At 48.9% G+C, this 24,139-nt stretch overlaps 1 protein-coding gene across 1 annotated transcript in view; it reads right to left on the bottom strand.

Moving 5' to 3' along the window:
- SMCHD1 (structural maintenance of chromosomes flexible hinge domain containing 1) overlaps positions 1 to 24,139 on the bottom strand; it is a 1,955,900-nt gene that overhangs the window by 1,427,416 nt on the left and 504,345 nt on the right. The window contains exons 18-20 of the mRNA XM_085605822.1: positions 13,865 to 13,942; positions 13,660 to 13,779; positions 4,598 to 4,742 (exon numbers count right to left, since the gene is read on the bottom strand). Coding sequence (XP_085461948.1) covers positions 4,598 to 4,742; positions 13,660 to 13,779; positions 13,865 to 13,942 — 343 coding nt within the window. The remainder of the gene's footprint in view (positions 1 to 4,597; positions 4,743 to 13,659; positions 13,780 to 13,864; positions 13,943 to 24,139) is intronic.

The following is a 24,139-nucleotide window of genomic DNA, read 5'->3' as shown; positions in this document are numbered from 1 at the left end:
TCAGACTCGACTACGGCAACGCACTCTATGCCGGAATAAACAAAAACATCACCCGCAAGGTACACAACATCTAGAACGCCGCCGTAAGACTAGTCCTCAACCTGACAAAACACTGCCACATCTCCCAGCACCGACGCACACTCCACTGGCTCCAAGTCGAGGCGAGAATCACCTTCAAGATACTCACCCACGGACACAAGGGCCTCCACGGCACCGGACCAGCATACCTGAACAGCCAACTCAAATTCCACGCACCCCAAAGGACCCTACGATCAGCCCAGCTCTCCTATGCCGTGGTCCCCTGCACCAGAACCAGATCGGGACACCGCTCCTTCTCCTTTCTTGTGGCCAAAGCATGGAATGCCCTTCCACTCCACCTCAGACAGACAACATCACTCCCCATCTTCACAAGAAACCTCAAAACCTAGCTCTTCGACAGACCCCCTCCTTGATGGAATGGAACTTGCACCCCCCTAGCGCCTTGAGACCCTTAAGGGCGAGTAGTCGCGCTTTAACAAACCCCTAATTGATTGACTAGTGAAGGACTCAGAACTCTGCTTTGTACAGCAGGACGCTTGGACCACCAGGCATTCATGCGATAGATCCTGCAAGAGGCAATTGTCTGCCACTGAGGCGGAAGACAGTGTGGCCCAACCTGCTTTAATAGGTTCGATCAGAGCTGTGTTGAAGAGGACCAACTGGTCTGCAGATGAAGCAGCAGGTTTGAGGATCTGTGTCGGAAGGTTAGCCTTATTTTCCTCCATGGGTATAGCCAACAGTAGGACTTCTGTCTTTCTTAAAGAGATAAAAGAAGACACCTCTGAGATGGTGGTCTGCAGATGGTGGCCACAAAAGGCACCAAAATTCTACCTTCTAAGAGGTATTTAGGTCAATTGCATTTTGGAGGGCCAGGTAATAAATTGCATCTGGAAGGGGGCAGCAAACTGGCTTCATTGCTGCTATCGTCCTCATCGTCGACAATGTGCAGATGGATGTATGTGGTCCGAGTCCGTTCTGAAAATGTCATGCATGTGCCTGAAATATTTGTACCTATGCAAGGGCTTGCACTGTAGCTCTTCTCTCTACTGGGTCTCCTCTACAAATCTGTGCGCCTGTCTCCTTGAGCGAATGAGAATGTCCTTTGTTTTTGAGATGAGCTCAGATGATAGTTCAGGGTCAATGGTTACAGGTGGAGCATTGGGCAATGGTACTGCTCTGAGGTTGATTGCCACAGGGGAGGAGCCAGTGTGGAATACTATAGACAAAGGCCCCTAAGGTTCCATGGAGCCAGAAGGTACACAAGAGAGATCTGTGGCACTATGAAAAAACTTCAAAATGGCTTGGGAAGATGTCACGACCTGTACTTGACCACTGCCGGACACCGGAAACTACCAGAACACCTTAGGTAGATTCGGTGTAGGCATAAGGGCCAAAGCGAACTCTGACCCAGGATGACCTCAACCTACTCCGACTTAAAGTAAGACTCAGTTGCTCAAGCTGAGGAGCAGCATGGGGACCGAGTCTCAGAGTGAAAATGGCAACTGGGTATGGAATCGTCTCGTCTGCACCACTTCTTGTGTTTAATATTCTCCTTCAAGTAAGTCCAGGAAGGGAGGATTTTGAGTATAAATGGGACCTGGTGCACTGAAGACACCAAGCTGGGTGCTCTTTGAGTGCCTGGACAGTAAAGAGCTAGTTAATGTCTTTCAAGTGTATGACCTCATGTTGGTTGCAAGACTGCAAATCATCCTTAGGTCCAAAGCACAACAGACCTTCTGAGGATCTGAAATGGACATTAGTCCATTGAGAAAAAAGACATAGTTTGAAGTTAGAATTTTTAGGCGGAGACATCTGTCCTAGCATTGAATAAAGCTAACTTGTGTATAAAAAATGTACAGGGAGTGCCGCTCAAATATCTCCACTGGGGGGTTCAGAAAAAAGGGAACTGATGTCAGATCACAGGTCTTTTCTCCAGTAATATGTTTGGGGTACTACCAAATGCAGAGATGGAGATGAATGGCCCTCCTGACATCGGAGATCTTTAGTAAAAGGATTCAGTCTGGCACCAGGGAATAATTTCGGAGGTGAGAAATCTGCAGGTAGAAGTATCTATCAGAAGCTGTACCAATTGCAAATGTCATACAATTAACATACCTAGTTAAAATAGTCTAAAACAATTTAAATTAACAAATCTTAATAGGTAGTGCCACAGAATTGAACAGAGTGCCACCTATTTCTATGCATGTAAATGCCAATAATAATTCCACAGCAGTCATGTACCACAATTAAGTTCAGCAAGAGGTGTAGTCTCTCTAATTGCCTTCTCTAAGACCAAGTGCACTATTTGTATTTTTTGCTCAAGAAATACATTTTTAGAATACTTTTATTTTTTCTTCCATGTGTAACCTTCCATAATATTTAGCACCTCCAAGGAGTCTTACCAGAGAAACAGAAGAGGCTTCTCATAATGATTCTTGGAAAGAATCCGTACTTTGCCTTCACAGGTAAGGGTCAAACCTACTAGAATGCCCACACTCTTTCTTTATACACAGAAGGAAAAAGACGCCAGAGAACAGGAAAGAATTGTAAGTCACACAGCAATACAAAGGCTGAAAATGAATACTATACCGCACACAGGAAGATGCAAGAACAGGGAGGAAAGAACAGGAAGGTATGCACAGGGTTGATCTCATATGCCAGATTATGTCACAAATGCACACAAAAAATGTTGTCCAGCACTCACAAGTTCAGTCTGACTGTGATGAAGAAGACCTCACAATCAGTCAGCTTGTGTGACAGCTCTGCCCTATGCACAGATAAGCTTGAGCAACAGAAAAGACATGCAAATTGCATTGGAACAATTATGGATAAAAATGTTGAATTAAAACAAATGCTTGTCACACCACTAGTGCAAGGTGTGTCACCCATCAACTGTGTAAGCAGAATACCACTGAGGAAATACCACTGAAGAATCTTCTAAATGTCTTTAGACATTTGATTCAAGACAGTAGAGGAGGCAAAATCAGCACAAGTACTGTTACAGCACATTAAGAAGAGTACAAATAAATGCAAAGCGAGATAATGTTGCAGGCTTTCCCTTTCCTAACTACTTCTGGTCCTAACTCCAATTAAACACTAGATCGGTAAGAAGAGTTGGTGACCTTTTAAAAGGAACAACAGTATCAAACAAACTGCTTCCTTGGTGCCTACTGAAATTTCAAAGTTTTGTACCTGTGTGGCAATCTATAGAAAGAACTAGAAGGTGCTTCAGAGACAAGGAGTTGTATGAAGTCTGATGATCACATGAAGGATTCCTCCGACAGCAGTGTCCATATGGCTTCAAACAAGTGGAAACCTCACAATTTGCTTTTGCCTATGTGTGTTTCAAATTCACCAAGCCTAGAAGGGGGAGGGAATTAGTTAGGCACAAATGCATCTTGTGTGATTCTAGCCTGTTGGAAGGTAATCTGCATCTGCTGGTCTAAGGAAAACTTCTAATGCACTTTCTCTCTGCTAGAACTTAAAATCTTTATATTCTTTACTAGAACATATAAGACAGAGGAAGTCAATCTTTTGGGGCTGCTAGCAAAGGTGTAAACAGCTATCCTCAAATGAGTAGAGTAAGCTATTTCCTGATAATGGCAATTTGTAGTGTAAATTCCTTAAATTGAGAAGATGCTGATAAGAAAGAGGTAACGTGCACTGTGTTAAGAGGAAACCTCTTCCCTAAGATGGAAAAGTGCTCCAAATAAGATAACAGGTTGTGCTTCAGCTGAGGAACAGAAGTAACCAAGGCTAACCAATTTTAATGGAGCAACTCGGATTCCATAGCAATTGCAGTGTACAACATTAGGTAAGACATTGACGAACCAAGGTCTTAAACTAGAAATACTCCGACATTGTTCTGCTTTATGGCCTAGAAGCCACAAGGTGCACACTATAGAATCCAGATTTCTGACCACACAGCTTAGAACAATGAAGGGTAGAAAATAAGTCACCTCCGGTCTCTTGGCTAGCCTCAAAATATACTTCGGTGTCTTACTTTATCAAAAGCTTGAAATTGGAAAAAACTCAGATGTGTATCTATCCACCACTAAATAACAACTTGACAACTGAGTTGAGGTTGTTTTTTTCTTGTTTAAGAATTTCAGTGTCAAATTTTTATAAAAAGTATTACAAGTATATATTTTATTACTCAAGATATACCCAGACAGAATAAAAGGGTGCACTAAAAAAAAAAGGAATTCTGGAGAGTTTTCGCCTGCAAGAGTTAAGCACAATAAGCATTACTTTAGAAGAAGGCAAAGTACAGAGATATGGCAGGAAAAATATCCCCCCATAAACTAGAAGACATGGTAAAAAATGAAGACTGCCAATAAAAACAATTGTGAGAAGAGGGAGAGTTGTAATACGAGGGATGCAGGTGTTCATTCAATTTGTACTCTGAATTGTATATTGAATACCCATACCTTCACATATCTCACCGTTCCACTTAATTTAGTTGCCTTCCATTATAAATGCTCTTGCACTAAAGAAGTATTTGTTCAGTTAGACTGCAAGTCAACAAAGGAAAATACCAAAATCTGTTTAGGTTTACCTTGCTTCAAGAACTGGTTTTATATCAGTTATAGGACTGGTACAATGACCAAATTCGTCTTGCAAGTCCAAAGGAACACTGAATGGCACTCCAACACGAAAAGGAGGATCCAAGAGACCGACAGTAAACTTAACTGGTTTACCCTCTAAAAAGAAAAGGAATGAAAAATGTTAAACCTGATGCAAATACATTACAAACAAAAGATTGATGGATAAATATAGGCAGATTATTTTAAGCAGATCACATTCACCACTTCATCCAGAATTCTATTCCGAGGTTTTGTGAACACATCTTTAATGAGTCTCAGAGTTATGAAGTGCTTGATAAGAGTCATGTTTCATGCATCTTGCAAAATTTTCCTTCCAGTGGACTTTAGAACAAAACTATTCAGCTTACCACCCATAAAGAAATCACTGTCAAGCTTACGACCTACTTACCAAGTCTGAGGCACGGCCAATCATCATTGGCACATCAGCAGGTGCCACGTCTGTTCAATGCCCTTAAACTAAATGATGATAATTTCAAAATTCAAGTTTTTATGATGTGTCTACACGACTGTGATGAAATATTAAAAAAGGGACAGTAATACAAGTCAAAAATGACTTTGAGAAGCACACCTTGTTCTAATGAAAATATGTTGCTGCCTTGACAAACACAGTTTCATAATTAATGTAATTCAGAATGCGTTTCTGAAATGATCTAAACATCATTGACTCTTATATCTTGTCAGGTGTGTTTCCTTCCCCTCTTCTCTTCCCCCCCACCCCCTTCCCCAGGGGAATGCTCTACGGCCCTCAGACTGAATTTTTGTGGCATGTTTTGGTATGGTGGGTGGGTTCAGGGTGGGATTGGGAGTTGGGGGATTATTGGGCGGGCACCGCTCCCCGTGGGTAAAGTATCTTGAAGGATGGGTATGCAATACATGGCAATGTACATGGTTGGAGGACTTCAGGCCGTCCCGAGGCATTTTAGGAATGTATTGACGAATGTTCTACATTATTTACAGGTTTGCACAAGATGCCTGCATTGTCTCCTCTGCCCTATATATACTTAATATGATTCATGCAATTTGTAACTCATTGCTCCTTCTCATGGAAAAACTTATTAAAGTGTATTTTAAAAAAAATATCTTGTCAGGTGTGGTTAAGAAACCTAATGTGTATGCACTGTCTTTTCAATGACTTCACAAGTACTTTTGCCCATTAATTATCAGAGAAACCCAAACTATGGGCAGGTCCATGAGGATGTGTTGCAGCAAAAATGGGAACTAGAGTACAGGCTTCATGGCAATGGCAAATGCAATAACACAGGGAGGATCAATTGCAGAATCATGGATCAAGCCTTGTGTAAGTTCAGGATTATTGTGAAGTATCCTAAGTTATGACAGAGCAAAATCTTCCACATTGTTATCAGTTTCAAACAACCCTTTGACACGGTAGAGCGAATTCTACTTTAGATGTGATCAGCTGCATAAAGTACTGAATGACGAAGGGGCGTGGCTTGGAGGCTGATGGCGATGGACGCGTGAGCCGAGAGCTCCGCACCCAGCCTGGCCGTTATCCTGTTCATTGACGCCCCGGACCTGCCGCGAATATCCCGGGGGCCGGACCTGGCCGCCCCCGACTCCCTCCACTGTGTTGCGGCCGGCCGGGGGCCGCCGCGGCTGGACTGACGCCGAGGAACGGCGGCGGAGCAGGTTGCCGCCGGCCATTTTGGGAGGCCTGTACCCGCGGACGGAACATCGGAGCGGCGTATCAGAGGCGCCGACCGGAAGTGCGGGATCGCCGGCGGGGAACGGCGGAAGTGCAGGGTCAACGTCGGAGGCCCGTAGGCGACGCTGCGATGGTGGCACCTGAGGCACGACGGCGGAGTGTGGACACCGGGACTGAGGATCAGTAAGCAGCCCCGGAGCCCTTGCGGCGGACCCTGTGGTCGTGGACGGCCCCCGGACCGAGGGACGAAGAGCGCGGCCCCACTGCAGGGCGCTGGTTGGTGGAACGGCTGGGCCAGAGCGGCGGGAGCTGCGTGGTGACGCCCGGTGCGGAACAGAAACGACCAGTCTGGTGGCCGGCCCGGGGTGGTGGCGGTGGCGCCCTCCTGGAGAGCTGTGGACCTGTAGCTGGGGCGGACTGGCGAGCCTGCCTGTGTGAGGTGCGGAGGGTGGACTGGCCTCCCCCTGCCCCCTGTGCTGGGTCGGTGGGGGTCCCCTGGCGGCTGAAAGGGCCACTCGGGCCGGCGGTGAGCTCAACCGGGCCGCGGAGCGGGTTCGCAGTGCTGCCGTCCGCAGACCGCCGCGGAGTAGAGGCCCTCTCCGGCATCGCGCGAGCGACAGGAGGTTGGGGTAGCGGAGCCCCGGACGAGCCGCCCCCGAGCGGTGCGATGGGAAAGACACGCCCGAGGCAGGGAGCCGCTGCCCCGCCCGGGGACACGCCTGGCGAGCGCGATGGCGACGAGACGGGGGACCCGTCGGGGGGCCTACAGCAAAAACAGCTGGACCAGATCCTACAAGCCATCTCGGACACGAGGATTGCGCTGCAGAACGACATAGCGCAAGTCTCCACGGACCTGGGGTTGCTGCGGGGGGATCACCGGAAGCTGGCCGACCGAGTCAAGCAGACGGAGGTCACGCTGGAACAGCTGGCGCCAACCCAGAAAGCCTCGGAGGCTGCCGTGGATGATCTGAAACAGAGAGTGCAGCTATTGGAGAAGAGGGCTGAGGATGCGGAGGGACGTAATCGCCGCAACATACGGGTGGTGGGGCTGCCCGAAAAAATCGAAGGGACCGACATGCTGGCCTACCTAGAGACTTGGCTGCGAGAAGTGGTTGCGCCGGAGGGGCTAACGCCGTTCTACACGCTGGAGCGGGCGCACAGGGTCCCGGCCCGCCCCCTGGACCCGGGGAGACCGCCGCGTCCGGTGGTTGCGCGTCTACTGCACTTCAAAGACCGGGACATTATACTCCAGAAGGCCAGGAATCAGGGTCCCTACCGGGTGGAAAACGCGTCGGTCTCTATCTACCCAGACTACCCCCTCGAGGTCCAGCGACATCGGTCATCGTTCCTGGCGATCAAAAAGGCACTCAGGGACGAAGGTATCCAATATGCGCTGTTGTTTCCTGCGCGTCTGCGGATCATGCTGGGCGGCAAGACATTCTTTTTCACCGACCCTGCCGCTGCATGGGACTGGTTGGAGCTGCACAGAACCGGGACAGGGGCACACTCCGCTGGACGGGAATCGCGGAGGGCTTCGCCGAAACCTCGCCGAAGCCGGCGAGCCAAGACTCGGCTGACTGGAAGGGGCTCCCCCCTGGTGTCACAGATGGAGCTGGAGCGGAAAGCGGCATTGCAGGCGGTATCAGCCATCTCCGACGCACTTGTAATCGCCCCTGCTGGGGAGCCGGACTCCCACAAGGGGTCTGACACTCAACGTAGTGATGAGGCGGAGGAAGAGGACGAGGTGACAGAGCTGCCACATGTCACACCTGGGACAGCGGACGACATACTGGACACTTGAACTGTTCCTGAAGTGCCGCTGACAGTAAGGAGGCTAGCAGGGGGCTGGAGGTGCAATCTGCTGCACTGTTGACTCTGCGCTGGGGATGGGACTGCCATGGATCTTTGGGGGACTGCCAGACTCTCCTTGATTGCGGGGTCGGGGGTGGGCTAGGGCGGGGGCACCGGGGGCGGGATAGGTCTGGGGAGGCGCTGTGGAGACTGGGCTAGGACTTCTGTTGGGAACACTTTCTGCACCCGTTCGGCCCCCGGCCTACCTCCCCTCACTCACACTAGTTGTGAGACTCTGGTGGCTATCAGAGAAGTTGGTTAATTGTATTGTATTTGGATGGGTAACTACGGTTGGGAACCTGTTCTGGGGGCGGGAGGGACTGGGGGTTGTTGGGGAATTGAGAAAGGGTGGGGTGATGTCAGTGTGTCTAGGATGGGGAGTGGTTGGATAGTACGTATTGCACGATGTGATGGCTTCCCCCCCTGAGTTGAAATGTATAACCTGGAATGTGAGGGGGCTCACCTCCATGACGAAACGTTGCAAAGTCCACGCTTATTTAGTGCGCAGAGGTGTGCAGGTGGCTTTTCTGCAGGAGACGCATTTGGACCGGGTGGAGGGGCGGGCACTCCACAGGCGCTGGCGGGGCCAGTTGTTTTACACCACCTATTCCAAATTTGCAAGGGGCACCCTTATCTGGGTTAGAGCGGGTCTTCCTTTTCAGCCCCTCGCCTCGCAGGTGGACCCGGAGGGACGGTTTGTGGCAGTGCAGGGCCGGCTGGATGGGAGAGACGTGACGTTATGCAGCCTTTATGCCCCAAATATAGAGCAAGCGGCCTTCTTCACGCGTGTTTCGGGCGCCTTAGCGGAGTATTTAAAGGGGCCGACCATACTTGGGGGTGACTTTAACTCCATCACTGATGTCCACTTAGATCGTTCTCACCCGCCCCTGACTCAATCAGCCATACATCGGGTGGCCAGTAGTAGGCGGGACTGGCAGACTGCGTGGGGGTTGGTGGACACATGGAGGGAGCACCACCCACTGGAGAGGGACTATTCTTTCTATTCTGCCCCGCATGAGCTGCATGTGCGTCTGGATGGCATATTATGCTCTCCGGGCATACAGGCTCTGACTCGCCATAGCGAATACTTGGCGAGAACCATATCGGATCACAACCCATGTCTGGTTATAGTGCACTGGAGTAGGCAGCGCCAGACGATACCCACCTGGCGCCTGAACCCGCGGATGCTGGAGGACTCGGTCTTCCATGCGGAGGTCCGGGATGGCATAACAAATTATTTTACAGAGAACTCGGGGACAGCGTCCAAGAGGGCGTGGGAATGGGACTCATTCAAGGCGGTCATCAGAGGGATATGTATCTCCTCCACAGCCGGGGTCCGGAAAACGTTATTAGGAGACATAGAGAAGGCGGAGGCTGCGCTGCGCGTCACGGAGAGAGCACAGCACTTGGGGGAGCAATCCCAAGATGAGGTGGTTGCGGCGCGAGAACAGGTGGCAGTGCAGGTAGAGCGGCTCCGCTGTTTTGACTATAAGGCATACCTCGCCAGGGCGCATGCAGAGAGGGACAAAGTCGGGTCGCTTTTGGCCTGGTTGGCGAATCCGAATGCGCGCGGCACTCCCATACTTTCGCTGACCACCGGGGAGGGGGTGACGGTGCACTCTCAGAGGGAGATTAATGGTCAGTTCTTGGCGTATTATGCCGCCCTTTATACTAATACCCTACAAGACGCCCCTGGGGAACTGGAGGACTTTCTGACGGCGGCCCACTTACCAAAACTGGACCCCACTCTCAAGGAGGCGCTGGGGGGGGATATCTTACTAGGCGAGATTCGTATGGCGATCAAACACATGGCGCACAAGAAAACCCCGGGCACAGATGGGCTTCCTGTGGAGTTTTATGCGGCCTATACGGACCTACTTGCCCCACAGTTACAGTCGGTCTACCGGGAGGCCTGGAAGGAGGGTCAGTTGCCTGCCTCAACACGTGAGGCGCTGATTATACCGCTCCCGAAGAAGGGAGGGGACCCGAGTGCCAGGACAGCGTATCGCCCACTCTCCATGCTCACCGTGGACTATAAGATCCTGAGCAAAATCTTGGCCACGCGATTGTTGGCACATATGCACTCCTTGGTACACCCTGATCAGGCTGGGTTCATCCCCAGACGGAACACATCGACGTGTATCCGGAGACTATTGCGGGTTATGGAAGTGGATTGTCTAGATTACCCGGCCGCTCTGACGCTGTCAGTTGACATGGAGAAAGCCTTCGACAGCGTGGAGTGGCCTTACCTGTTTAGGGTCTTGCAGGAGTTCGGCTTGGGGGATGGGTTCGTGCGCTGGACGAGGTTGCTTTACGCTAACTCGGTGGCCAGGGTGCGAACGGGGACCACGATATCGGCCTCCTACCCAGTGAGAAGGGGAACGAGGCAGGGTTGCTCGTTATCACCTTTGCTGTTCGCCCTGGCGGTTGAGCCCCTGGCGGCCCATGCCCGACTGGGACGCGCATACGCTGGGCTGTTACTGCGGGGGGAAACCCATTATATTTCCCTCTATGCAGATGATCTACTGCTTTTCCTGGCTGACGCGGAGGGGGCCTTACAGGGTGCCGAGGCGTTACTGAGGGACTTCGGACACTTGTCGGGCTTGAAGGTCAACTGGGGCAAGACTTGTGTATACCCTGTTACACAGTGGGAGGAGACCCCCCCCCCCCCGCCATCGGGGCTATCCGCTGTGAAGCTCGCTGTCTGCCGTATCTGGGAGTGCATATCTACCGCACCCAGCAAGGTCTGTTGGAGGGGAATGTAGGGAGGGCGATTAGAGGTCTAGCGGGCAGTATTAGATTCTGGAGCACCCCGCCTCTTTCGGTAGCTGGGAGGGTAGCGCTACTAAAGATGGTGGCGCTCCCGCGACTGTTGTATTTTTTCCGTACGCTCCCTATTTGGGTGCCGGTGTCGTTCTTCCGCAGGCTCACAGCCATGATCACGGGCTTTATCTGGGGATCTGGCAGACGGCGGGTGGCGCTGGCCACACTACGACGGCCCAGAGCAGAGGGAGGGCTTGCTGTGCCCGGCTTCGAGTGGTATTATTTGGCGGCCCAGCTGCAATGGCTAACGCAGGCGGTGGCAAGGGAGTTTAGAGGTCCCGAAGACCCGCAGGGCAGGGTGATCCCGCGGCATGTCCTTTCTTTTATTGTCTTCCAGCAGCGACTCGAGCTGTCGCAGCCGACGCTTGAGGAGCGAACGCTCCGGTTGTGTTGGAACCGCAGCTTGCGGAGGGTCGGCACTGTTCACCCCTACGCCCCGGAGATCCCATTGGGTATGTGTACGGCCCTCCCCCACGGCGGGGACTGGTCGGGGCTGGCTCAGTGGGAAGACCTAGGGATACAGATGGTGGGGGACCTGTACCTCAATGGAGCGCTCCAGCCATTCCAGGGACTGCAGGATTCCTTCGGGATCCCGAGGGGAGACTATCTACTCCACGCTGCCCTGGTGGCAGCCCTACAAAAGCACTGGAACACGGGACTCTCTGAACCGCAGACGGCTGCCGGCTGTCAGTATGTGGTCATGGCGGCGGGCACGGTCAAGGCCATTACATGCCTCTATCAGAGAATGGCGATGGAACACCTAGCCCCTTTGAGTGCGCTGAAGGATAAATGGGAATTGGACATCGGGAAGCCCATCCCGGACTTGACGTGGCCCAGGTTACAGAGACGGGCCTGGAAGAGCACACGTAATGCCAGGTTTCAATTGGTGCAGTACTTTATCTTGCATAGGGCTTATTTGACGCCAGCTAAATTATTTCAATATTTTGGGGGTCCCGCTCCGCAGTGCCCTCGCTGTGGGGAGGAGGGGGCCGACTTTAAGCACGTTTTGGTCCTGTGGCGCCCTCAGCGGTTATTGGGGGGAGGTCATTGATTGCTTGACCCAAGTAACGGGGCGGGAATTGGGGGTGGAAATGGGAGTTTGCCTGCTGCTGTGGTTTCCCCACACACCGCGCACGAAAGTCACGAGCAAGTTTTGCGACCTAGGGCTGCTGGTGGCTAAAAGAGAAATTACCCTGCACTGGAAATCAAGAACTGGCCCCAGCTTTGAGAGGTGGAGAACTACCTTCACAAAATGGGCGGGTAGCGAGAGTACACTTAGGCTGCAGCTAGCGCTGCGGGGAAATGATGAAAAGGCACTAGCCATGGCACATGCATGGGAAGCGCTAGTGATAGACCTCCGGGGGTGGGGCGCAGAAGCAGAAGCAGAGGAGGGTATTGAAGCACAGGAGCAGCATGCAGCAGAGTAGCGGTGGAGAGGCAGCTGACAGGTCACACGTGGGGGCGGGAGGGCTTCTCTTCTCCTTGCTGCTTGGCGCCTGATTATGGGGGTGGAGAGTGGCTCGCGGCCGCTCCCACGGCCAATCACGAGACAGACTTATCACGGTACCTGCGACTATGGCACACTGACATGCGGGTGGGGGGAGGGAGTATTTGTATTTGGGGAGTGTTGGGGGGCAGTGCGTTGGTAGTTGGAAGTGGTCTGCACTGTACTATGCAACGGAGTATATTACTAGGAGAAGACCAATGATATGCTGGTCATTGCAGATGGCTATTGTACTTGAATTATGCAATAAAAATTGTTTGTGCAAAAAAAATTACTGAATGACTGCATTTTATCTCTGTTTTTTTTTTCACAGCAGGAGTGCTCATGTGGTCTTGTGAGATGAGATACGGAACACAAAGCAGAGAGGGCATTTTAATATTAACAAGGGAGTCAAGAGGGGAGTACGTGCTGGCACTTTCTATGTAAAGTCTGTTTACAAGGATATGATGGCACACAGACTAAATGTATGGTGCAATGCACCGAAGATCCTTGGCTTCCATATACCAAAAATGCTGTTTGCTGATGCAATTTTAATTTTCATTTCCCTAAAGGGCTGACAATTATAAGGTGACTTCACTTCATGACTGCTTACATTAGAAATTCGGTTGGTAAAGGCTAAATTTATGTATTGAACTGGTAACGAAGAATCAACTGACCAGTTCCTGAGGAACTGTCACTTGTATGTTGGTTATAGGTAGGAAGTTGTTGTAGCCAGTTTAAATGGACTACCATATACATAACGGTTGTGAGGCACCATAGTTGTGAAAATATAACCCCATTCCTACAGTTGTCTTCATCTTTGCTTTTGGCAAAAAGATCAAGAGAGGTTTGAGAGCATGGCTCAGTCAAGTGATGTTACGTTTATGACCGGTATGGTAGGGCTCCTAAACTGTATAGACATTAAGTACACACAATTATGTAGATCTAGATATTTTATCTTAATGTGGTTTTACTATTGCTGTCCTAGGTTTTTTACAATTATTTACCATAGATACATTTCAATCAGGTTTAATTTATGTTTCCAAGTAAATGTAAGTGTTTGTGTTTTCTATTAGTATACGAAATATTTGTTTTATCCTTAAAACTTTTTTAATGGCTCAAAAATCCGAAATAAAAGTGTTTGAAAATGTTAATATACTCTTTTAGCACAGTTTAAAAAATGTTTTTCTTACCCACAATTTTAAAAGAAAATATTTTAGATGGCAGGGACCTTCCAGCGTAAGTGGCAGCATTGCTTTCATTCAAAACCACTTGAAGTTTCAGTGTGTAGCTCCCGATCGTTTGAAGGTTTTCTGCAAATATTCAGACTGTTATGAAAAAATATTCTGAATAATAAAACAAATTACAATATGGTAAAATACATCCAAATCAACTTACCCATTTTTTTAAACCAGTAGGGCCATTTACCCCCATGCTGACTGATGTGTGATATCACTTCTTTATCCCCACTTTCTGCTGCACAATTAAAAAGGGAAAGAAAAAAACAAGCTTAAAAATTGTCAGTTTATAAAAAAAAACACAATCTATTTATCTTACACAAATTAATTTACAGTATTATATCACTTTTTAAGGTGTATATCAACCAACCAGTCACTTTAAAACACAGCACCATACCGTATGGATTGGAATCCATAAAAACCCTTCTTTTCACTCACTTTTAGGGTCAGGGACTTAGAGTCAACCTTGCTAGGAAGTGAACCCCAATGAATTTACACATAATCCAAGCCACAATCGGATTCAGTCAGGGCGTCAGAAATAAAAGCAACCACTATGGACACAATAGATCTGTCTTTGCCCAATTTAAGAAGATTGTAATCATGCCCCTACAATTATTTTTCTCTTAGTTTAGTAAATATTTTAACAGACCTTCTCAATTACTTTGTTAGCATTTTCTTTTACAACAGTTTGAGACTCTCAGAGACTGCAAATTTCAAGAAACACTTATTAGAGATGGGAAGTTGAAGATGAAAAAGGAATACAATAGTGTTAATTGGAAAAATATATATATAAATGTTTAGGAATGAATATTTAATGTCAACACAGATCACCTGACATTACCGCAATATTTTAGAGTTCGTACTCCATATGCTGATGCATCATATAGTGATGTGAAAGATATAATATTAACTCTTTGGTTCAAATAAATTTCATAACTATTATTTTTGCACTAATTTAATGTTTTGTGCAAGAACTTTGGGTGAAATTAGTTAAACACAGCAATAAATCTAAATCAAGCTATTCATGACAGTGACTTTCTTTAGTGGCCCTTATCCATTTAGCTGGATATGTATTGGTACTTACAGAATGTAAACCCTGCTGGGGAGCAACAGAGCACTGTATGATGGGGGGTGCAGGGAGATACTACCAGATCATGCACATTAAAAGTTGGTTTAAATATCTGAATTACCCAATTACAAATTCACAAGTGCATTTCACATATTTACATTTTGAGACAGAGATTTCAGGTGAATTGCCCAGACTCTGACGATTTCCCTTCAAGTGTCGAGGCCGGTATTCCAAAAAGATTCCAAGTCAGCAGCTTCGCCACTAGATCACATCTCCTTCTTACTCTGGACTCATTCAAAGACTGACACATGATATGTGTTGCAAAGGAGATTCAGTCAAAGGAATACAATTGACCTAAAATAGTTCTCCTAAGGGTCTTGGGCACAATAAGTGTCTGACCTAGAGCAAACACCGAAATGCAGTGGGAAAAAAAACTTGATGAGTAGCTATCGCAGAATAACCGCTGGGGGTTCAGAGGTAGTACCGTCAACTCTTGTGACGGCTTAGTAATTTACAACAATGGATGTAACGAAGAAGGCTATTACGCAGTCTCTGTTCCATCAGTAATAGCTTTTCTTTCCAAAAAAATACATTGAGACCTAGAGTTTTTATTAAGTGTTTTCAAGTGTGTTGTATGCGCCTATCCTGGATGCATACTTCTAATTTTCAAGTTATGCTGTGTCTGATGCAAATTCTCGAAATGTTTTCCTATTACTGACTAGATAACCAATCTGTTCTTATCCCAGTGATGTGGTGCATATTCCGAACACATCTGACATACATTCTACAAAGGTCTGTACTTTCTGAAGCCTCCAAACATTGTTCCACCATACAGAGCAATTCAGTAAGCGTTATGGAAGGTTACCATGGCATCTACTGTCATTGTGTATTTTGTTCTGGTGAAATAATGGCTCTTAGTCCTTATACGAAAACAGCTTTCACAATTTAGCTAAATTGCTTGCATATAATATGTTTTAGAAGTGTATCTCAGGAGTCAGCTGGGTATTCTCATTATCAAATGCGTTGAGCTGCAGTCAGTGCTGCCCCCTTCCAGTCCTAGTAGCTATGAAAAGCAGAATTACAATTGTTGAGTTGAACTAGTTTTCCCTCAATTGACAGATACATGCATATTTGCCAACTTCGCTATCCTATGTTATTTCCCTGGCCTTATTGCTTTAGTTTAACAACTGGAGCTTGAAGTGATGGAGCTAGATCCCGAGGTTAAACAATCAAGAACTTCTGCTCTTAATTTTTAGATGTGGATAGGAGGAATGGAGTTCTGCACACACTTCTAGATCTATCACTGTTATATATGTTTTCCTGCAGTTTTAAGGTAGCAACCATGACTAAATACTGATCTTGAGGCCATAGGTTTTGAGCCACAGACTTGAAGGGCACTTTCTTTCCTGTTCCCTTCTGAAAGCTCCACAAAAGGATTCAAAGGCTTGAAAGGTGAGAGTCATTTACTTATCTTCATGAGGATTATGACCTCAGTGGTGGCGTCCCTCATCAATCTGTTATCCACTTCTATCTTTACTCGGTCAAGTGGTTCATGAGGTCTTCCTTCCCCTCAGAGTTCTCCACTGTCTCGGTAAGATTGCTTATTTTCTGTATTCAAGTCTTCTCTGATTCAAGCCTGCTGCATCTTTCATCTCGTCTGTTCAGGACAGAGTTGCGAAAGTCCTTCCCCTGACCAGATTGGAGAAGAGTGTTTAACAGCCTCGGGCTCATAACATCAGATATTCAAGTACACAGTTTAGCTTGATTGAGAATGCGCAGAACTCCTCTCCACCTAGCATCCCCTTTCTGACTGGGATTAAATCAGTAGTGGTCTTTAGTCTTCATTTCACAGTTGCTACAAGTACTTAGTTAAGAGGAGTAATTTATTATATCTTGCTACTTAAGTGGCCATTTTTCAGGTTTCCTGCTATGCGAGGGTTGGCATGCAGGCCCCTCTAGTTGTGAAAGAGGCATTCAGAAAATCAAACAAGTCATGTTATTCATATCTTCCTGTAGATTCCATTGCTTCAAAATCTCAACAGGACTCACACCTAGATCTGGAATTTTCTAGTAATTGTATCCACTGATGCATGGTGGCACAGAAGCAGACCAGGGAGAAGCCAATATAATCAGCACAACTGATGCATAAATTTTGCAACCATGCTGCACATAGCAATGACTCCAGTTGTCTTTTTTCCAGCTATCAAATGTGCTATGACCCAGAGTTCTGGAAACTCTTCCATCTACTTTTTGAGATAATGATTAGTGATGGCACACTGCCACTTCAAACTCAATGACTCCTCCTAATACATATTAATATCAACACATTGACATTAGGTATCACTTAACAGTATATCATTAGGTGTAATGCTTGTTTTCCTAGAAAGTTGAGCAGTGGTTTTTAGTGAACATAGTTTGCAAACTTGTAATTGTGAGCCCACAAGCACTAACAGGAGTGCTCCTCCAAGCCTTCTCAATTTCCCTGCTATGTAAGCGCATCCAAGCCACCTTTGAAACTTGTGGACTGGGGGGGGGCTAGTACATGTATTGGTTAAAACATACTTGAAAGGTTTTTAGTGGTTAAAGCACTAACATGTACAGAATGTGTTTTGGCCACTGGGCATGGCATGGCCAACTGGTAAACAGCCAGCCTTCACCCAACCATGGGTGACTAACCCACACTGCAAATGTCCTAATCTCCCATGAGCTACAAAATCCCATAGGACATGTATGCAACAAGGACCAACTAGCAGCACTAAGCAACAAACCACTACAGTACACAGCTTTCACCCAACTATCACGGCAAGTGCCTAACCCGACTCAGGTAACCAACATGTACTAGCATGGAATTTGGGATTGCATAGTTGGAACATGGTCTACAACCAGGTCCAGTTCCCAAACGCCGTTAAGTGTATCCTTTGGCCAGGCCTTGCACTCAACCAACTGTGGGCAGTAGACCCCCACTGAACACCTGCCCAACTATCCACTTGTGACCCCCCAGCTCTGCACATGACCTTCGCTTGTGCTCAGCAGAGCTTAGCTGCAGCCAGGTTCAGAATCCGCATATATGCCCTTCTATTGGTCTATTTCCTGCTTGCTTAGACTCCTCCCTTCTTATAGAGAATATTGTAGGAGTGGTACTTGTGCAACACAATTTGTACATGAATAAGTACTGCAAATGCCACCAAAGGCAGGATCAAAATGTCCAATAATTTGTTGAAGTAAGATATTTCAAAAGGCACCAAGGTAGACTAGTCTTTGATCTGAAATGATGATAGCAGATGTGTAAATACTGTCTCTAGAAGGAAACGCTATATGTGACTGCCTGCTAGATACCTATTGCACAAGTTACTACTTGTGTAACGATATATTTCTAAGAGACATTAGTTAGTGAGATTCCTTACCTTAGAATATCCCCAGGGGTCAGACTGGATCCGGAAAGTTTGTCAGCAGTACCCCTGCGCGTCGGTAGGTGGCGTTGTACGGCTTCGCGTCCGTTGCTGGTGTTGTATGCGCCGACATGACGTCACGGAGACTACTTAGGCGCCACCCATGCGCGCTGACACCAGTTCTGTACACGACTTTCCGCGCCAGGAACGCAGTCATGCAAGAAACTGCCCACTGGTGCCATGAGACTAGGGCCCTGAAAGAGATGACCTTAACCCTTGAAATCAGTTCGCAGAACGGGGAGGATGGGTGGGGCGGTAAGGAATCTATCACTAACTAATGTTTCTTACAGATATATCGTTACAAAAGTAGTAACTTGTGCATCTGAAAGAGACACGTTAGTGATAGATTCCTTAACTTAGAATAGATACCCCAGCAATACCAACCCCGGTGGTGGGTCTGCGAATAAGATTACAATAGAAAGTCACGGAGAACAGAACGGCCAAAGAAGCCGTCTCTCCGGACATGACTGTCAAGGCAGTAATGCTTGGTAAACGTGTGCAGCGAAGCCCACGGAGCTGCCTGACAAATGTCCTGCAAGGGATCGCCGCATCCCAAGACAGTAGTGGCCACCGTTGCCCTGGTAGAATGGGCGCGCAGCCCCACAGGAGGCTCCTTCTTAGCCAACGAGTAACACGCTTTGATGCACAGGACGACCCACCGAGAGATAGTCTGTTTGTGCACGGCCCGACCTTTTTTGGCACCTACCTAGCCAACAAAGAGCTGGTCATCCACCCAGAACTGTTGTGTGCGCTTCAGATAGAACGAGAGCGCACGTTTTGGGTCCAGACGGTTGAGCCTCTCTTCCTCTTTTGAAGGATGTGGAGGCAGGAAGAAGGTGGGCAAAGTGATGGTCTGCCCGATGTGGAAGGGCGTGACAACCTTTGGCAAGAAAGAAGGACGGGTCCTCAAAACCACCTTGTCCGGATGAACAGAAAGAAAAGGAGGTTTAGAAGAAAGAGCCTGGAGCTCGCTCACTCACTCTTCTGGCAGAGGTGATAGCCACCAGGAAAGCTGTCTTTAGAGTGAGAAGACGTAAAGGACAGTTATGAAGGGGCTCAAAGGAAGCGCACATCAGATAAGACAAGACAAGATTTAAGTACCATTGAGGCATTATGAAAGGCAAGGGAGGAAACGTGTGTGCAATGCCTTTGAGAAAACGGTTAACAACCGGGGACTTAAAAAGAGAATGCTGATCTGGAAGCCTCAGAAAGGCGGAGATGGCTGAAAGATAACCTTTGATAGTGCCCAGAGCAGAGCCCTGCTGGGCTAAGGATAGAAGGAACAAAAGGACCTCAGAAAGAGGGGCAGAAAGGGTATCCACAGCCTTTGCTGTGCACCATGCCAAACAAGCATTTGCAATGCAATAGGTCTCGCATTTACTAGAGTTTGAGGTATTGGCATTGTAAATGACAATGCCTTTTATTTACTTGAAGCAAATCCATTTTTGTGGTAAATGAAGCTAATGGGAAGAGAGGAGAGGATGTGAGGTGTAAAACTGTGCCCTGGTACAGGAATGGAGATGCTAGAGAGGGGGGTTGGACTTGGAGGTGCAGGATGAAGGGCGAGGAGGGACAGTGGGGAGGAAGCAAACAAGGGTGAGCACATGACGGAGGAAAGTGGGAGGAAGCACACAGGGTGAGCATATCACAGAGGTAAGTGGGTAGGAAGCAAACAAGGGTGAGCACACCACAGAAGGACGTAGGGAGGAAGCACACAGGGTGAGCACATGACGGAGGGAAGTGGGGAGAAAGCACACATGGGTGAGCACATCATGGAGGAAAGTGGGAGGAAGCACACAGGGTGAGCACTTCTCGGAGGGAATTGGTGAGGAAGCACACAAGGGTGAGCAGTTTACGGAGGGAAGTGGGGAGGAAGCACACATGGGTGAGCACATCACAGAGGGAAGTGGGGAGGAAGCACACATGGGTGAGGACATCACCTAGGGAAGTGGGAGGAGTACACATGGGTGAGCCCATCACGGAGGGAAGTAGGGAGGAAGCACACAGGGTGAGCACATCAGGGAGGGAAGTGGGGAGGAAGCAAACAAGGGTGAGCACATCATGGAGGGAAGTGGGGAGGAAGCAATCAAGGGTGAGCACATCACGGAGGGAAGTGGGGAGGAAGCACACGGGTGAGCACATCACGGAGAGAAGTGGGGAGGAAGCACACAGGGTGAGCACATCACGGAGGAAAGTGGGGAGGAAGCACACAAGGGTGAGCACATCACAGAGGGAAGTGGGGAGGAAGCACAGAAGGGTGAGCACATCATGGAGGGAAGTGGGGAGGAGTACACATGTGTGAGCACATCACGGAGGGAAGTGGGGAGGAGTACACATGGGTGAGCACATCACGGAGGGAAGTGGGGAGGAAGCACACATGGGTGAGCACATCACGGAGGGAAGTGGGGTGGAAGCACACACGGTGAGCACATCACGGAGGAAAGTGGGGAGGAAGCACAGAAGGGTGAGCACATCATGGAGGGAAGTGGGGAGGAGTACACATGTGTGAGCACATCATGGAGGGAAGTGGGGAGGAGTACACATGTGTGAGCACATCATGGAGGGAAGTGGGGAGGAGTACACATGGGTGAGCACATCACGGAGGAAAGTGTGGAGGAGTACACATGGGTGAGCACATCACGGAGGCAAGTGGGGAGGAAGCACAATAAACATACAGGATAATGATACACACACACTGAAAAAAATAGATTTTACCCAGAACAACTGTACTAAAACGCACAGTCCGATATTTATTAAAGTGTCGGAGTTAAACTGGAGCCTATTCCCACAATACAGCAACATTGGCACTTACAAAACATTATTTCCTCAAAGAGTGCATGTAACAAGTACGTGACACAGGGAAACAACTTCCCTTAAACCCCAAGTTTTCTTCAAAGTGATTTTACTGTAGTGCACAATGTTACTACCTTGCATTGTGGTTTCAGTTAAATACCTACTGTTGAAATTATTACACATGAAGGAACACTACGGCAAAGCATTTATGCAGATGCGCAGAGTATGCATTTGTATTCCCCATGTTGAGGAGAGGAGGGGCATCATGGTTCACTCGAGGCTTGCCTTTCGTGAGTCACGGCCCCTCTGCACACACTACAACAGTAAAATAGTAGGTTACACTCTGAATACAGGCTACACATCTAAAAGCATTCACGCAGCCCTTTCAAGAAGCTCCATCCCGCTAAGGCAACGCCCACCTTAGTTAGGTGAAGGGGCACATTACGGCTCCTAGAAACACTACTCCGGTTAGGGGCCTCGTCCTCCAATATTAGAGGGGTAAAAGGGTCAGTGCATGGTTAGTAACATCGCTCACACTCTTTGCCCCTAGCTAGCCTTTGTACTATTTTGGAAAAAAGGCAAATCTGACTCCTATCCTGAGTGTTATAAAAATAAGAAGTCATTCCAGTTTGAAAGCACCGACCTGTCAGCCCCCGTCCTCCTGATAGATTTACCATCCTATCGTATGTAGCCATTTTCCTATTCAGAAACCTCAGATTTGTTTTCTACATTTTTCTGTAGCACAACTGCACCTCACAGGCCTTGAGACACTTTAAATTGAGCTGTAATAAGGCTAAATTGCAACATTCTGAAACTGCACATTGAAAAATTTGTAGTTGCGAAACACTGCTGGAAATGGCAAAATGGTTAATGTGAAAATGGGCCTGAAAAGATTAGTTTCTAGAAGAAATTGTTGATCGATTGGGATCACAAATTGAGACGAAGGGATTTCTAGAGGTCGGGTGGTGGTCTCAGCAAAGACGCGGGAGGGATGGGGGATGGGGGGGGGGGGGGGTGTTGTCCCAGCAGCGAATCAGGAGGGATGGGGGTGGTGGTCCCAGTAGAGATGTGGGGGGGGGGGGGGGGGGAGGTTGTGGTCCCAGCAGTGACACAGAGGGAAGGGGGGTGGTGGTCCCATCAGCGACGCAGGAGGGATGGGAGTGGCCCAGCAGCGACGTGGGAGGGATGGAGGGGGTGGGCCAGCAGCGACGGGGGAGGGATGGAGGGGGTGGGCCAGCAGCGACGGGGGGGGGGATGGGGGGGGAGAGTGTTTAGCATATATTTGTGTTTCACCGATATGATGGGAAACTTTGCATTGCATATACTAAAAACACTATGTAAGACACATTAGACTTCGACGCGGGAGAGATGGGGGGGGGGGGGGTGAGGAGTTGGCCCAACAGTGACGCGGGACGGATGGGGGGGTGGTCCCAGCAGCGACACAGAGGGATTGGGGGGGGTGGTCCCAGCAGCGACGCGGGTGGGATGGGCGGTAGGTCCCAGCAGCGACGTAGGAGAGAAGGGGGTGTGGGGGTGGCCCAGCAGCGAGGCGGAAGGGATGGAGGGGATGGGCTAGCAGCGACGCGGGGGGGGGGGGGCAGTGTTTGGCATATACTTGTGTTTGTCAGTTATGATGGGAAACTTTGCATTGCATATTTGTAAAAACACTATGTAAGACACATTAGACTTCATTCATTAGGCACGGCAGTGTCGAGCAACTAACCCAGCCTGCTATGTAGAAACCTAACGGGAGCATCGTCGCGCCACAGGGGACGGCCTCAAGCACGGAGCGGCACAGGCAATGAGAAGATCATTTTTATTATACTGTCGCAGGCAAGAGCGGTAGCGGATAAGCCAACCTGCCTGCACCTTTCAGCAAACAAGCACTGCCCGCTGGAAGCAGACCCAGTCTTCTCACCCCCTGCGTGGCGCTTCCCAACACACGCAAAGGTCACACTTGCAAACTGTCGACTGCAAACGGGGAGAGCTTACCGCCATAATGGGAATAAAAAACAAGCCCTCAGGAGGAGCCTAGCGCGCAACCAAGATGGACGCGTAGGCACAGGGCTCCCGGGACCCTCGCGGCCTCCCACATCTATCCTGGCTGTAATCCTGTTAATTTGAAGGAATATTCCTGGTGAACCGAAGCGGAGGTGATTCCCGTTTTCGGAACTTAAATCGGACTTTGGGAACTCGACTTATCCTGTACTCCAGAGAGAGGCCTGCTCCGTGGCGCCACCCCGGACTTGGGTTGGCACTGTCCCCGAGCTCCAATCGAACAACAACGGCTTAAGGGTCTTGGGCGGGCCCGTCCCCCCCTGGTTTCACTTTCGTTTTTGACTTTCCTCTACGAGTCTGGTGGCGGGCGCTCGCAGTCGCTCTGCGTTGGGACCGATCTGTAGCGGTCGAGTGGCATTGATAAAGGGGGCTGTCCATCAGTCAGGTGGACTCCCCAGGGTGATTGCTGCACCTCACAGGTATACTAGATCTGCTCTCCCTGCTGAGTGATGACGACCCGGCTGGACGGTGACAAGCACAAGTCTAGAGCTCCCCGGAGGGGTAGCTACGTGCAAGCTAACAACATGGACCGCTACGCCCAACAGAAGGGATCTCCCGGATCGAGTGGGCTTTCAGATGCAGCCAAGGAGGGCCCGTCACCCTCGACGGAATTGTCACTACAAGATGTCATGGGTGCCATCGACGCCATGAAGGCCTCGGTCGGCCAGCAATTCGACTCGCTGGCCCACAAGCTTGACACCGTGTTGATCGATATCAACTTACTTAAGGCAGATCTGTCAAAAGCTAGTGAGAAGGTCAAATCGCTCGATCTCACGTCATCAGGCCTCAAGACGGATGTCTCTGAATTGCAGGCGGAGATCCGTAGTTTGCGGGCCCTCAGCGACCTCTCTGCTAAGAGACTGGAGGATTTTGAAAGCAGGGCCCGGCGGAATAATGTACGCATCATCGGTGTACCGGAGAGGTCGGAGGATGGGCCGGTCGATCTCTTTGTGGAAGATCTGATCCTGGCCAAACTAGCGCCGAAAGGCCTCAGCAACTTCTTTACGGTGGAGCGGGCACACAGAGTTCCGGGGGGCCGGCCGAGGCCTGGGGCCCCACCGCGACC

The sequence above is a fragment of the Triturus cristatus genome, chromosome 5_1, assembly GCF_964204655.1.
Source record: "Triturus cristatus chromosome 5_1, aTriCri1.1, whole genome shotgun sequence".
Lineage (NCBI taxonomy): Eukaryota > Metazoa > Chordata > Amphibia > Caudata > Salamandridae > Triturus > Triturus cristatus.
This window is presented reverse-complemented; position numbering and strand designations above follow the sequence as displayed.